Source organism: Oryx dammah, unplaced genomic scaffold (genome assembly GCF_014754425.2).
Source record: "Oryx dammah isolate SB20612 unplaced genomic scaffold, SCBI_Odam_1.1 HiC_scaffold_29, whole genome shotgun sequence".
Classification (NCBI taxonomy): domain Eukaryota; kingdom Metazoa; phylum Chordata; class Mammalia; order Artiodactyla; family Bovidae; genus Oryx; species Oryx dammah.
In genome coordinates, this window is record NW_024070213.1 from 88,209,160 (window position 1) to 88,222,453 (window position 13,294).

Genomic DNA, 13,294 nt, shown 5'->3' on the forward strand with positions numbered 1-13,294 from the left:
CCTAGAAATAAAAACGCACAATAAATTGAGGAGTATTTGTTTATTATAAGCATCTAGAAATTTGGGTAAAAAGAGGAACTTGTAGTTTTCTTGCCGTGGGCTGCTCCTAACTCCCTTTCTGATCAGTCAGTGTAATAGCTTTACCAAGATCATGAGGATCATGTGGAAAAAGGATCTTGCTACCAAAGGATATGGACTTGATTTGGAGTAGTAGTTGATAATCCAGGCCAGTAGCACTGTCAATAAAAGTAATTGATTCAAAAAACTAAAAAAATTTAAAAAATAAATTTTAAACAAGTATTGGACTCAGCAAGAGATGACGTGGGGAAACAAACAGCTCTGCTGGTCTGGGATTGTGATCCTAGATGCAGCCAGAAGTGGAAAAGATCAGAAATTTGACAAGAAGAACCTCAAAATGAGACAGCTACAGAATGGCTAGATAAGCTCTCCAAACATCCTTGGTTTACTGGGAAACATACATGTATACATGTGTGGGGGGAAAAAACCTGAGGGAGCTTAGCATAAAGTGAAAACCAAGGCAGAGGTGAAATCTGACTGAACTCTGAACACACTCCCCAAACCATACATAGATTCATCAGCAGAGGATGAAAGCCCAAATCATTAACTGATAAGTAAACTATGCAGACATATGGGTAAGCCCTGTGAAGGCAGGTTAAAAGGTAAAAATCAGAATTAAAAAACTGAGCAGAGACATCAACAGTCACACAATGTGGGACACACAGATTCTACAATTTAAGTCCAGGCAAGTTATTTTTAAGAAAACACAACAACATTGTTGAGAAGAGAATCAAAACCCAGAGTTGTTACAGTACATTAATCTGAAAATGCACAATTTTCAACAGAAATACTGTAAGACATCCAAAAAACTAAGGGAAAAAAAAACCCACAGAAATGTGACCTCTATTTTCCCTCTATATTCAGGGGGAAAAAGTAGTCAATAGACACTGACTCTGGTCAGGTTTAGATGTTGAATACAGCAAAGACTTCAAAGAAGCTCTTTAAATATGTTTGACAAATTAAACAGAAATTATTGTCCAAAGAATTAAAAACGTGATGACAATGACTTAACAAATAGGGAATGCCTGTGGAGAAATAAACAATTTTAAAAAGAACCGAATGGAAATTCTAGGGGTTTGATATGGCACAAGAAAGCATCTGTGAATTTAAACTACAGAAACAGAAATAATGTAATCTGGAGGAAACAGAGAAAAAATTCTTGAAGAAAAATAAACACACTCAGAGAGGCCTGTGGCACAACATCAAGTATACCAGCACGCATATAGTGGGATTTCTGGAAAGGAAAGAGAGAAAAAATGGGGACAAAAAAATAGCTGAAGAAAATAATAGCCCCAAACAACCTGAATTTCATGGAAAAAGAAAAACAACACAAAACTTTAATTTATAATAAAGAAGCTCAACGAATCCCAATTAAGATTTAAAAAAAACTAAAAATGCGCAAAACATGTATACTTAAAACTACAAAATGTTACACAGGGAAATTAAAGAAGACCTAATAAATGGAAAGACATGCCACATTCATGGATTCAAAGACTCAATATTGTTAATATGGCTATTATCCTCAGATTGACCCATATATTCAATGCAATCCCTATCAAAATCCCAGCAAGGTTTTTCATACAAATGGCAATCCACTCCAGGACTATTGCCTGGAAAATCCCATGGACAGAGGAGCCTGGTAGACTACAGTCCATGGGGTCGCAAAGAGTCGGACACGACTGAGCGACTTCACTTCACTTGACAAGTTGATCCTAAAATGTATATGGAAAGGCAAAGAACCTAGAATAGTCAAAAAGTTTTTTGAAGAACAACAAAACTAAGTTACTCTACCTAATTTAAATTTACCTAATACTAAAAACTACAGCCATTAAGACACTATGGTATTGATTTATTTTCTGGTAGCATGTTTAGAATTTTCTATGTATAGTATCATGTCATCTGTAGATAATGACAGTTTTACTTCTTCCTTTCCAATCTGGATTCCTTTTCTTTCTTTTTCCTCTTCAACTGCTGTGACTAGGACTTCCAAACCTATGTTGAATAAAAGTGGCAAGAGTGAGCATCCTTGTCTTGTTCTTCATCTTAGAAGAAATGCTTTTAGCTTTTCACCATTGAGTATGATGTTAGTTATAGCGTTTATTATGTTGAAGTATGTTCCCTCTATGCTCACTTTCTGGAGAGCTCTTATTGTAAACTGATGTTGAATTTTATAAAAATTCTTCTATGTCTATTGAGATGGTCATATTGTTTTTATTTTTCAATTTGTTAATACAATATATCAAACTGATCAATTCACGGACCTTGGAAAATCCTTGCATCCCTGGGCTGAATCCCACTTGGTCATGATATATGATCCTCCTAATGCATTGTTAGATTTTGTTTGCTAGTATTTTGTTAAGGATTTTTGCATTCATGTTCATCCGTGATACTGCCCTATAATTTTTTCTTTGTGATATCTGTAGAATTCAACTGTGAAGCCATCTGGTCCTGGATATTTATTTGTTTGCTGGGAGTTTTTAAATTACTGATTCACTTTCAGTACTGTTAATTCAAATTTGGTTTCTTTTTGGTTCAGTCTTGAGAGATTGTACCTTTCTAAGAATTTGCCCATGTCTTCTAAGGTATCCATTTTATTGGTGTATATTTGCTTGTAGTAGTCTCTTATGACCCTTTGTATTTCTGCAGTGCTGGTTGGTTAAACATAGCAGAGATCAATGGAACACAATACAGAGTCCAAAAAAAACCCCAAACAACCCAACTTATGTTTATGATCAACTGATTTATTTATACAAAATTCCTAGAAAAGGCAAACCTACAGAGACAGAAATCCTATCAGTCATTTTCTGAGTGTGAGGCTGGAGGTGAGAACTGACTGCAATTGGGCATGGAGAGGACTCGTTGGAGTGGAAGTATCCTAAAACTAGATGTGGGCCTGGTATAAATTTACAAAAAATCATTGAGCTGCTTTCTTACAGTGTGAGAATTGTTATGTAAATTAAACATAAATAAAGCTTCTTTAAAAATGACCAAAAAAATTTAAATCACACATTTGAAAAGTTTAAAATATGCTACTAAATAACTATGTCAAAGAAGAAATAATAATCTTAAACCCTTATAACTATATAATAATCTATATCAGTTCAGTCACTCAGTTGTGTCCGACTCTTTGCGACCCCGTGGACTGCAGCATGCCAGGCTTCCCTGTCTATAACCAGGGAAGTTTACTCAAACTCATGTCCATTGACTCAGTGATGGCATCCAACCATCTCATCCTCTGTTGTCCCCTTCTCTTCCCACCTTCAATCTTTCCCAGTATCAGGGTCTTTTCCAATAGTCAGCTCTTCGCATCAGTGGCCAAAATATTGGAGTTTCAGCTTTAGCATCAGTCCTTCCAATGAATATTCAGGACTTATTTCCTTTAGGATGGACTGGTTGGATCTCCTTGTAGTCCAAGGGACTCTCAACAGTCTTCTCCAACACCACAGTTCAAAAGCACCAATTCTTTGGTGCTCAGCTTTCTTTATAGTACAACTGTCACATCCATACATGACTTCTAGAAAAACCATAGCTTTGACTAGACAGACCTTTGTTGGCAAAGTAATGTCTCTGCTTTTTAATATGCTGTCTAGGCTGGTCATAACTTTTCTTCCACGGAGCAAGCGTCTTTTAATATCATGGCTGCAGTCACCATCTGCAATGATTTTGGAGCCCCCAAAATAAAGTCTCTCACTGCTTCCACTGTTTCCCTATCTATTTCCCATGAAGTGATGGGACTGGATGCCATGATCTTTGTTTTCTGAATGTTGAGCTTTCAGTCAACTTTTTCACTCTCCTCTTTCACTTTCATCAAGAGGCTCTTTAGCTCCTCTTCACTTTCTGCCATAAGGGTGGTATCATCTGCATATCTGAGGTTATTGGTATTTCTCCCAGCAATCTTGATTCCAACTTGTGCTTCCTCCAGCCCAGTGTTTCTCGTGATGTACTCTGCATATAAGTCAAATAAGCAGGGCAACAATATACAGCCTTTCCTGATTTGGAACTAGTCTGTTGTTCCATGTCCAGTTCCAACTGTTGCTTCGTGACCTATATACAGATTTCTCAAGAGGCAGGTCAGGTGGTCTGATATTCCCATCTCTTTCAGAATTTTCCACAGTTTGTTGTGATCCACACAGTCAAAGGCTTTGGCATAGTCAGTAAAGCAGAAGGAGATGTTTTTCTGGAGCTCTCTTGCTTTTTTGATGATCCAGTAGATGTTGGCAATTTGATCTCTGGTTCCTCTGCCTTTTCTAAAACCAGGTTGAACATCTGGAAGTTCATGGTTCATGTACTGCTGAAGCCTGCCTTGAGAATTTTGAGCATTACTTTGCTAGTGTGTGAGATGAGTGCAATTCTGCAGTAGTTTGGGCATTTTTTGGCATTTTGAAAACTGACCTTTTCCAGTCCTGTGGCCACTGGTGAGTTTTCCAAATTTGCTGGCATATTGAGTGTAGCACTTTCACAGCATCATCTTTTAGGGTTTGAAATAGCTTAGTGGGAATTCCATCACCTCCATTAGCTTTGTTCATAGTGATGCTTCCTAAGGCCCACTTGACTTTGCATTCCAAGATGTCTGGCTCTAGGTGAGTGATCACAACATCATGGTTATCTAGGTCATGAAGATCTCTTTTGTATAGTTCTTCTGTGTAATCTTGCCACCTCTTATCTGCTTCTGTTAGGTCCATACCATTTCTGTCCTTTATTGTGTCCATCTTTGCATGAAATGTTCCCTTGGTATCTCTAATTTTCTTGAAGAGATCTCTAGTCTTTCCCATTCTATTGTTTTCCTCTATTTCTTTGCACTGATCACTGAGGAAGTCTCTCTTATCTCTCCTCTTTGGAACTCTGCATTCAAATGGGTATATCTTTCCTTTTCTCCTTTGTTTTTTGTTTCTTTTCTTTTCTCAGCTATTTGTAAGACCTCCTCAGACAACCATTTTGCCTTCTTGCATTTCTTTTTCTTAGGGATGGTCTTGATCACTGCCTCTTGTACAATGTCAAGAACCTCCGTTCATAGTTCTTCAGGCACTGTCTATCAGATCTAATCCCTTGAATCTGTTTGTCACTTCTAGTGTATAATCATAAGGGATCTGATTTAGGTCATACCTGAATAGTCTAGTTGTTTTCCCTACTTTCTTCAATATAAGTCTGAATTTGGCAATAAGGAGTTCATGATCTGAGCCGCAGTCTGCTCCCGGTCTTGTTTTTGCTGACTATATATATAGAGTTTCTCCATCTTTGTGCAAAGAATATAATCAATCTGATTTTGGTATTTACCATCCGGTGGTGTCCATGTGTGGAGTCTTCTCTTGTGTTTTTGGAAGAGGGTGTTTGTAACTGATCAGTATTGCATTTGTGCAAGGATATTCTAAGTAACCAGTGGAACAGAACAGAAAACACAGGCATCTATTCCTGGACTCTCTTTCTCCTATTCACTTTGAAAATCTCTAGTTATTTTGAATAACCCTACACCAATATCACATTGGATTATTATTATTCATAAATCAGGTGGTAGGTTTACAGATGTTGATTTCATTATTATATCTGGTTAACGTCTACGTTACATATACTCTTTTATATATAGCCAGTATTACTTTAATTATTTGAAAACAAAGGGTCGAAATGCATCTTTCCTCTAGGAACCCTTGATCCAGGAATTTGGATGTCATTAGATATACTTTATTTTTATTTCCTTTTCTTATTCTCTATCCATGTTGACTTTACTTTCTCAGGCTGCCTGTCCTCATAAATGTGGAAGTATGGCTGCAGGCTGATTTGAACTTATATTAATACCTAATCATGTGACTAGGGTGAAACAGATTCTTCTCTGGCACCTCCAGTTTAAAAAGCTGGATAAGTATTCCATTTGACTAGGCTTATACCAAATATAATCACCTCTAGACTAATTCCAGGAGAATGGAATTCTGTGAATGGAACAGTTTGGTCATTTTCCCACTTGCAGTAAAGGGGAAAATGTCTATTACTTGAAAAGCTAAGGAAGAATGTGGCACACATAAAATAGTCAGCTTCCACATATGACAACTGCAATTCTGAGACAGCCTGATGGTATCAGATGCTGCCGTTACAGTAGCTTTTCTGTGGATAAATCTTAGAATAATCTGAAGTGTTATTTTATATCTTCCTATCTTTTCTGTAGCAAAGAACCACTTTATGTTCAAGAATAAGCAGAGAAGTTAGGGGAGTACATGAATTAGAAATCTGCTTTATTTTCACATTCAACATTTTGCAAGACAGCGTCATTAGAAATTTTAATTAAAATTATTCACAACTTACAACATAAGACTGACCTCAGCATTTACCTCTCTCATTTCAGTTCAGTTGCTCAGTCATGTCTGACTCTTTGCAACCCCATTTACCTCTTTAGCCCTTGATAATTTTTATAGTTTTATTTTGTAACACTACAGATCCTTCTGTGAGACCTCCAAGAAACATAAGAGAGCAAAGATTTTTTAAAAAGTAACCTGAAATTCCTACTATCTAGAGATAACTATCATTAAGACTTGGTCGACTTACTTTCACCGTATCTCCAGGCATTCATACATGCATACATATCTGGATACAATTTTACATAATTGTTCAATCAGTCACTATGGAAAGAAAACCTGTTGAACATGAACATTTTATATTGCTGTCAAAATGTCTGCTCTCCAAAATAATTTAACTGGTATTTTTTTGTTGTTGTTGTTAATAGGTAATGTTACCAAAGAGTTACATGAAGCAGAAGTGCATTATATTTCTCGAAGTTTCTGTAATTCTGAGAGGAGCTATGGGGGTATAGTTCCTAACACTTCATTTTGTGCAGGTGATGAAGATGGAATTTTTGATTCTTGCAGGGTAAGACCAAATACTTTTCCTTAGCAATATTTTCTAAAGACAGAAAGGAACTTGAACAAGTCTTCGATCACTTTCTGGTGAAGTCTTAATTCTCAAGTCTAAATTATTTTTCTCCTTTTTAACTATTCCATGCTTGCCTGATTCCTTGGTTTCTACAATCATGATCAACCTAAGAAATATTTGCCTTGAATCTTTTTTTCTTCATTACCACCTTTATTGAGATACAATGTACAATTCACCCATTTAAAGTATAAAACTCATTGGGGGATTTTATATTTAGAGTAGTGAACCATTACCATAATCTAACTTTTAGAACACTTTTGTCAACCCCCCTCAAAAAAAAAAAAAAAAAAAACTCTTCCCATTAAGGCAGCCATTAGTCTGTAGAGATTTGCCTATTCTGGAGATTTCCTATGAACAGGATCATTCAATTTGTGGTCTTTTGTGACTGGGTTCTTTTACTTAGCATAATGTTTTCAAGGTTCGTCTCCATTATAGCATGTATTAATACCTTATTCATTTTATTGCCAAATAATATACCACAGTTTGGATATGTCACATTTTATTCATCCATCCATTTGTAGATGGACATTTAAGCTATTTCTGCTTTTTTGGCTATTACAAATAACATGGCTATAAACATTTGTATACATGTTTTTATGTGTAAGTATGTTTTTATTTCTCTTGGAAATTCTACCAAGGAGTGGAACTGCCGAGTCAATTCTTAACATTTTAAAGAACTATCAAACTGTATTCCAAAGTGCCTACACCATTTTACATTCTTATGCAACAATATGAGACTTCTTCTGCTTTTTATTGGAATATAGTTGATTTGCAATGTTGTGTTAGTTTCAGGTATAGGGCAAAGTGAATCAGTTATATATATACACACACATGTATATTCACTTTTTAAAGGTTCTTTCCTCATATAGGTCATTACAGAACATTGAGTAGAGTCCCCTATGCTATACAGCAGGTTCTTTAGTTATCTGCTTTAAATTTAGTCATGTGTATATGTTAATCTCAATCTCCCAATTTACCCCTCCCCTCTGACCCCCTGTTAACCATAAGTTTGTTTTCTACATCTGTGACTCTAATTCTGTTTTGTAACCAAGTTCATTTGTACTCCTTTTTTTTAGATTTCACATATAAGCAATATCATATATTTGTCTGTGTCTGACTTACTTCACTCAGTATGAGTCTCTAGGTTCATCCATGTTGCTGCAAATAGCATTACTTTTTTAATGGCTGAGTAATATTCCATTGTATATATGTATCACATATTCTTTATCCATTCCTCTGTTGATGAACACGTAGGTTGTTTCTGTGTCTAGGCTATTATAAACAGTGATGCAATGAACATTGCAGTACATGTAATCTTTTTGAAATATATTTTTCTCTAGGTATATGCCCAGGAGTGGGATTGCTGAGTCATATGGTAGTTCTAGTTTTAATTTTTAAAGGAACCACTATACTGTTCTCCACAGTAGCTATACCAACTAACATTCCCACTAACAGTGTAGAAGAGTTTCCTTTTCTCCACACCTTCTCCAGTATTTACTGTTTGTGGATTTTCTGATGATGGCCATTGTGACTGGTGTGAGATGATACTTCATTGTACTTTAATTTGCATTTCTCTAATACTGATAATTCAGTTCAGTCGCTCAGTCGAGTCTGACTCTTTGAGACCCCATGGACTGCAGCACGCCAGCCTCCCTGTCCATTACCAACTCCCGGAGTTTACTCAAACTCATGTTCATTGAAGTTGGTGATGCCATCCAACCATCTCATCCTCTGTCGTCCTCTTCTCCTCTCGCCTTCAGTCTTTCCCAGAATCAGAGTCTTTTCAAATGAGTCAGCTCTTTGCATCAGGTGCCCAAAGTATTGGAGTTTCAGCTTCACATCAGTCCTTCCAATGAATATTCAGGACTGATTTCCTTTAGGATGGACTGATTGGAGCTCCTTGCAGTCCAAGGGACTCTCAACAGTCTTCTCCAACACCACAGTTCAAAAGCATCAATTCTTCAGTGCTCAGCTTTTTTTATAGTCCAACTCTCACGTCCATACATGATTACTGGAAAAACCATAGCTTTGACTAGACGGACCTTTGTTGGCAAAGTAATATCTCTGCTTTTTAATATGCTGTCTAGGTTGGTCATAACTTTCCTTCCAAGGAGTAAGCGTCTTTTAATTTCATGGCTGCAGTCACCATCTGCAGTGATTTTGGAGCCCCCCAAAATAAAGTCTGCCACTGTTTCCACTGGGTCCCCATCTATCTGCCATGAAGTGATGGGATCAGATGCCATGATCTTAGTTTTCTGAATGTTGAGCTTTCAGCCAACCTTTTCACTCTCCTCTTTCACTTTCATCAAGAGGCTTTTTAGTTCTTCTTCACTTTCTGCCATAAGGGTGGTGTCATCTGCATATCTGAGGTTATTGATATTTCTCATGGCAATCTTGATTCCAGCTTGTGCTTCTTCCAGCCCAGCATTTCTCATGATGTACTCTGCATATAAGTTAAACAAGCAGGGTGACAATATACAGCCTTGACGTACTCCTTTTCCTATTTGGAACCAGTCTGTTGTTCCATGTCCAGTTCTAGCTGTTGCTTCCTGACCTGCATACAGGTTTCTCAAGAGGCAAGTTAGGTGGTCTGGTATTCCCATCTCTTTCAGAATTTTCCACAGTTTATTGTGATCCACACAGTCAAAGGCTTTAGCATAGTCAATAAATCAGAAATAGATATTTTTCTGGAACTCTCGTGCTTTTTTGATGATCCAGCAGATGTTGGCAATTTGATCTCTGGTTCCTCTGCCTTTTCTAAAACCAGCTTGAACGTCAGGAAGTTCACGATTCCCGTATAGCTGAAGCCTGGCTTGGAGAATTTTGAGCATTACTTTGTGTAGTATGTGAAAGTGAAAGTGAACATGAAGTTGCTCAGTCGTGTCCTACTCTTTGCGACCCCATGGACTGTAGCCCACCAGGCTCCTCCATCCATGAGATTCTCCAGGCAAGAATACTGGAGTGGGTTACCATTTCCTTCTCCAGAGGATCTTCCCAACCCAGGGATCGAACCCAGGTCTCCCACATTGCAGGCATATGCTTTAACCTCTAAGCCACCAGGGAAGTGAGATGAGTGCAATTGTGCAGTAGTTTGAGCATTCTCTGGCATTGCCTTTCTTTGGGATTGGAATGAAAACTGATCTTTTCCAGTCCTGTGGCCACTGCTGAGTTTTCCAAATTTGCTGGCATATTGAGTGCAGCACTTTCACAGCATCATCTTTCAGGATTTGAAATAGCTCAACTGGAATTCCATCATCTCCACTAGCTTTGTTCCTAGTGCTACTTCCTAAGGCCCACTTGACTTCACATTTCAGGATGTCTGGCTCTAGGTGAGTGACCACACCATCATGATTATCTGGGTTTCTAATTTCTCCACATCCTTGTCAGCACTTGTTATTGTCTATCTTTTTGAAAATAGAAATACAATTGATTTTCAATATTGTATTAGTTTCAGGTGTACAGCAAATTGATTCAGTAATATGTGTATACTTTTCCAGATTATTTTCCATTATTGTTATGACAAGATACTGAAATCCTTGTTGCTTATCTATTTTATGTATAGCAGTTTGTATCTGTGAATCCCATACTTCTAAATAATTTATTCCTCTCTATATCCCTTTCCCCTCTGGTAATCATAAGTTTATTTTCCATGTCTGTGGTTTGTTTCTGTTTCATTTAATGATTTTTAAAAACAATTTTATTTTTGGCTGTGCTGGGTCTTCATTGCTATGCAGGCTTTACTCTAGTTGTTGAGCAGGAGCTACTCTTTGCTGCAGTGTGCAGGCTTCCCATTGTGGTGGCTTCTCTTGTTGCACAGCAAGAGCTCTAGGCATGCAGACTTCAGTAGCTGTGGCACGTGGGCTCAGCACATGCAGCTCCCAGGATCTAGAGCACAGGCTCAGTAGTTCTGGTACATGGGCTTAGTTGCTCCACAGCATGTGGGGTTTTCCTTGACTAAGGATCAACCCATGTCTCCTGCACTGGCAAGCAGATTCTTCACCACTGGGCCACCAGGAAAGGGCTGTCTTTGATTTTTTTTTTTTTTTTTAATATTTACTTGGCTGCGCTAGGTCTTAATTATGGCACTCGGGATCTTCAACCTTCATTGTGGGTTCTTTAGTTGTGGCAATTGAACTCTCAGATCTGGGAAGTGGGATCTAGTTCCCTGACTAGGGATTGAACTCAGGCCCCCTGGACGGGAGCACAGATTCTTAGCCACTAGACCACCAGGGAAGTCCCATCGTGTTTTTTAATTTTTCTCACTTTTTGCCTTTGGCTGCACTGGGTCTTCTTTCTGCACAAGGGCTTCCTCTGGTTGCAGCGAGAGTGGGATACTCTCTAGCTGCAGTGCACAGGCTTCTTATTGGAGTGGCTTCTCTTGTTGCAGGGCACTGGCTGTGCAGGCTTCAGTAGTTGCAGCATGCAGGCTCTAGAGCAGGGACTCAGTAGTTGTGGCACACAGGTTTAGTTTCCCTGCACCTTGTGAAATTTTCCAGAACCAGGGCTCAAACCCATGTCCCCTGTATCAGCAGTGGATTCTCAACCACTGGACCACCAGCGAATTCCCATCTTTGATATTTTTTACAAAATCAAATTTATCTGTTTTTTGTTTTGTCCCTTGTGGCTTTTAAATCTTTCTTTATTCCTCTTTTTTCTTCACTGCTTCTAAGTCTACCAGCACATCACTCCCAAACAGTGTCCCATGCTCTCATCTTTTCCTACTCATTTTGATTTCTGCTCTTCAGGGTTTATCTTTCCAGTATCCTTTTCCTTAAAAATCTTACTGAATAGAAGAATTCAATCTAATTTAATTGCATTCATAAATGAAACATTCTCATCGTCAAAAAATAATTTTTTAATGTTTTCCTTATATAGAGAATTTGAAAACACCTTAGAAACACGGTCCTTAAACTTTAAGCATTAAACAGTTATCTCACTGTCCTTATTGTTTTGAATGATTAATACTCTTCAGTAATGGTGTTTTCGTGTATTAACAGTCTAGTATAAACTATGACAAAGATTTGTCATTTTAATACTATTAAATGTTAGCTGCTCAGTCATGTTGACTCTGTGATCCCATGAACTCTAACCCACCAGGCTCCTCTGTCCATGGAATTCTCCAGGCAAGAGTACTGGAGTGGGTTGCCATGCCCTTCTCCAGGGTATCTTTCTGACTCAGGGACTGAACCCTGGTCTCCTGCATTGCATGCTTAGCTATTTATTCCTATGATCCTGCACCAGTCAATGTCAACACTTAGAAAGATGCCGTGTCTTGCAAGATACCCGTTCACTCCTGTCCTCTAGTTAGCAAACCACACACACACCTAAATGAATCCATTATATATCTTAGTTCTACCATTCCTACCTAGCATTAATACAAGTATTCTAATAGACAATATTTATAGTATTTTGCACAACTCCTAAATTATATTCCTTCGAGTAACTACATTAAAAAATCCAAACAATTTGATTTATAGTATTTTGGTTCAAAACTATGCAGGTGGAAAATTTATCCACCAGCTATATGGGTCCTCAAAAATAACAGGCCAGACTGAATACCTGTTTCAGTTGGAATATAAAACTGAAAATCTATGCATCTTTATAAGTTAGAAGTTAAAAATGTATATTTATATAAATATATAATTAATGTGATTAATTTATTCCAGATTTATTGTTGTTTAAAGACTACTGGAAGTAACTAATACTATTTTGGGACTTTTTTAATAGGGTGATAGTGGTGGACCATTAATGTGCTACCTACCAGAACATAAACGATATTTTGTAATGGGAATTACCAGTTACGGATATGGCTGTGGTCGAAAAAATTTTCCTGGTGTCTATAGTGCACCATCCTTCAACCAAAAGTGGCTGAAAGAGCAACTGTACCAGTCAAGCAATAAAGGCACATTTAATATAAATATTCTACTTGGTCAGGTCTTTATAGCCTTAGGTTCTGTTGTCTTACTTGCAACTCCATAAAAAAATTCTGAAGAATCTTTATTTTGCATCGTGTCCCTTTCCATGTTCTACATAATGAAAATCATTTATTCTTTTGACAAATAATTGCCCATTTTAGAGTTCTCATGTGAACATTTTTTGGAATAAAAGGATTGTGACATATTAGATAAGTGATTACAGATTTGGCACTCAATCACATTCTTCCTTGATGTATCTTGTTATACTTTATAATCATAATTTTGCATTTGGAATATCTTCCTAGAGTTTGTATAAACAGCTAAATATATACTTTATGTATATAAATGTCAAATAATAAAGAGCTAAATAATTAAAAGAAAAGTTG

The 13,294-nt window shown here is 37.4% G+C and overlaps 1 protein-coding gene across 1 annotated transcript in view; it reads left to right on the top strand.

Annotated features, from left to right (window-relative positions):
* The window catches only part of TMPRSS12 (transmembrane serine protease 12), a 29,347-nt gene extending 16,375 nt beyond the window's left edge, over positions 1 to 12,972 (top strand). Inside the window, exons 4-5 of the mRNA XM_040233964.1 lie at positions 6,788 to 6,930; positions 12,721 to 12,972. Of these exons, the coding sequence (XP_040089898.1) occupies positions 6,788 to 6,930; positions 12,721 to 12,972 (395 nt within the window). The remainder of the gene's footprint in view (positions 1 to 6,787; positions 6,931 to 12,720) is intronic.
* The last annotated feature ends 322 nt before the right edge of the window (positions 12,973 to 13,294 follow it).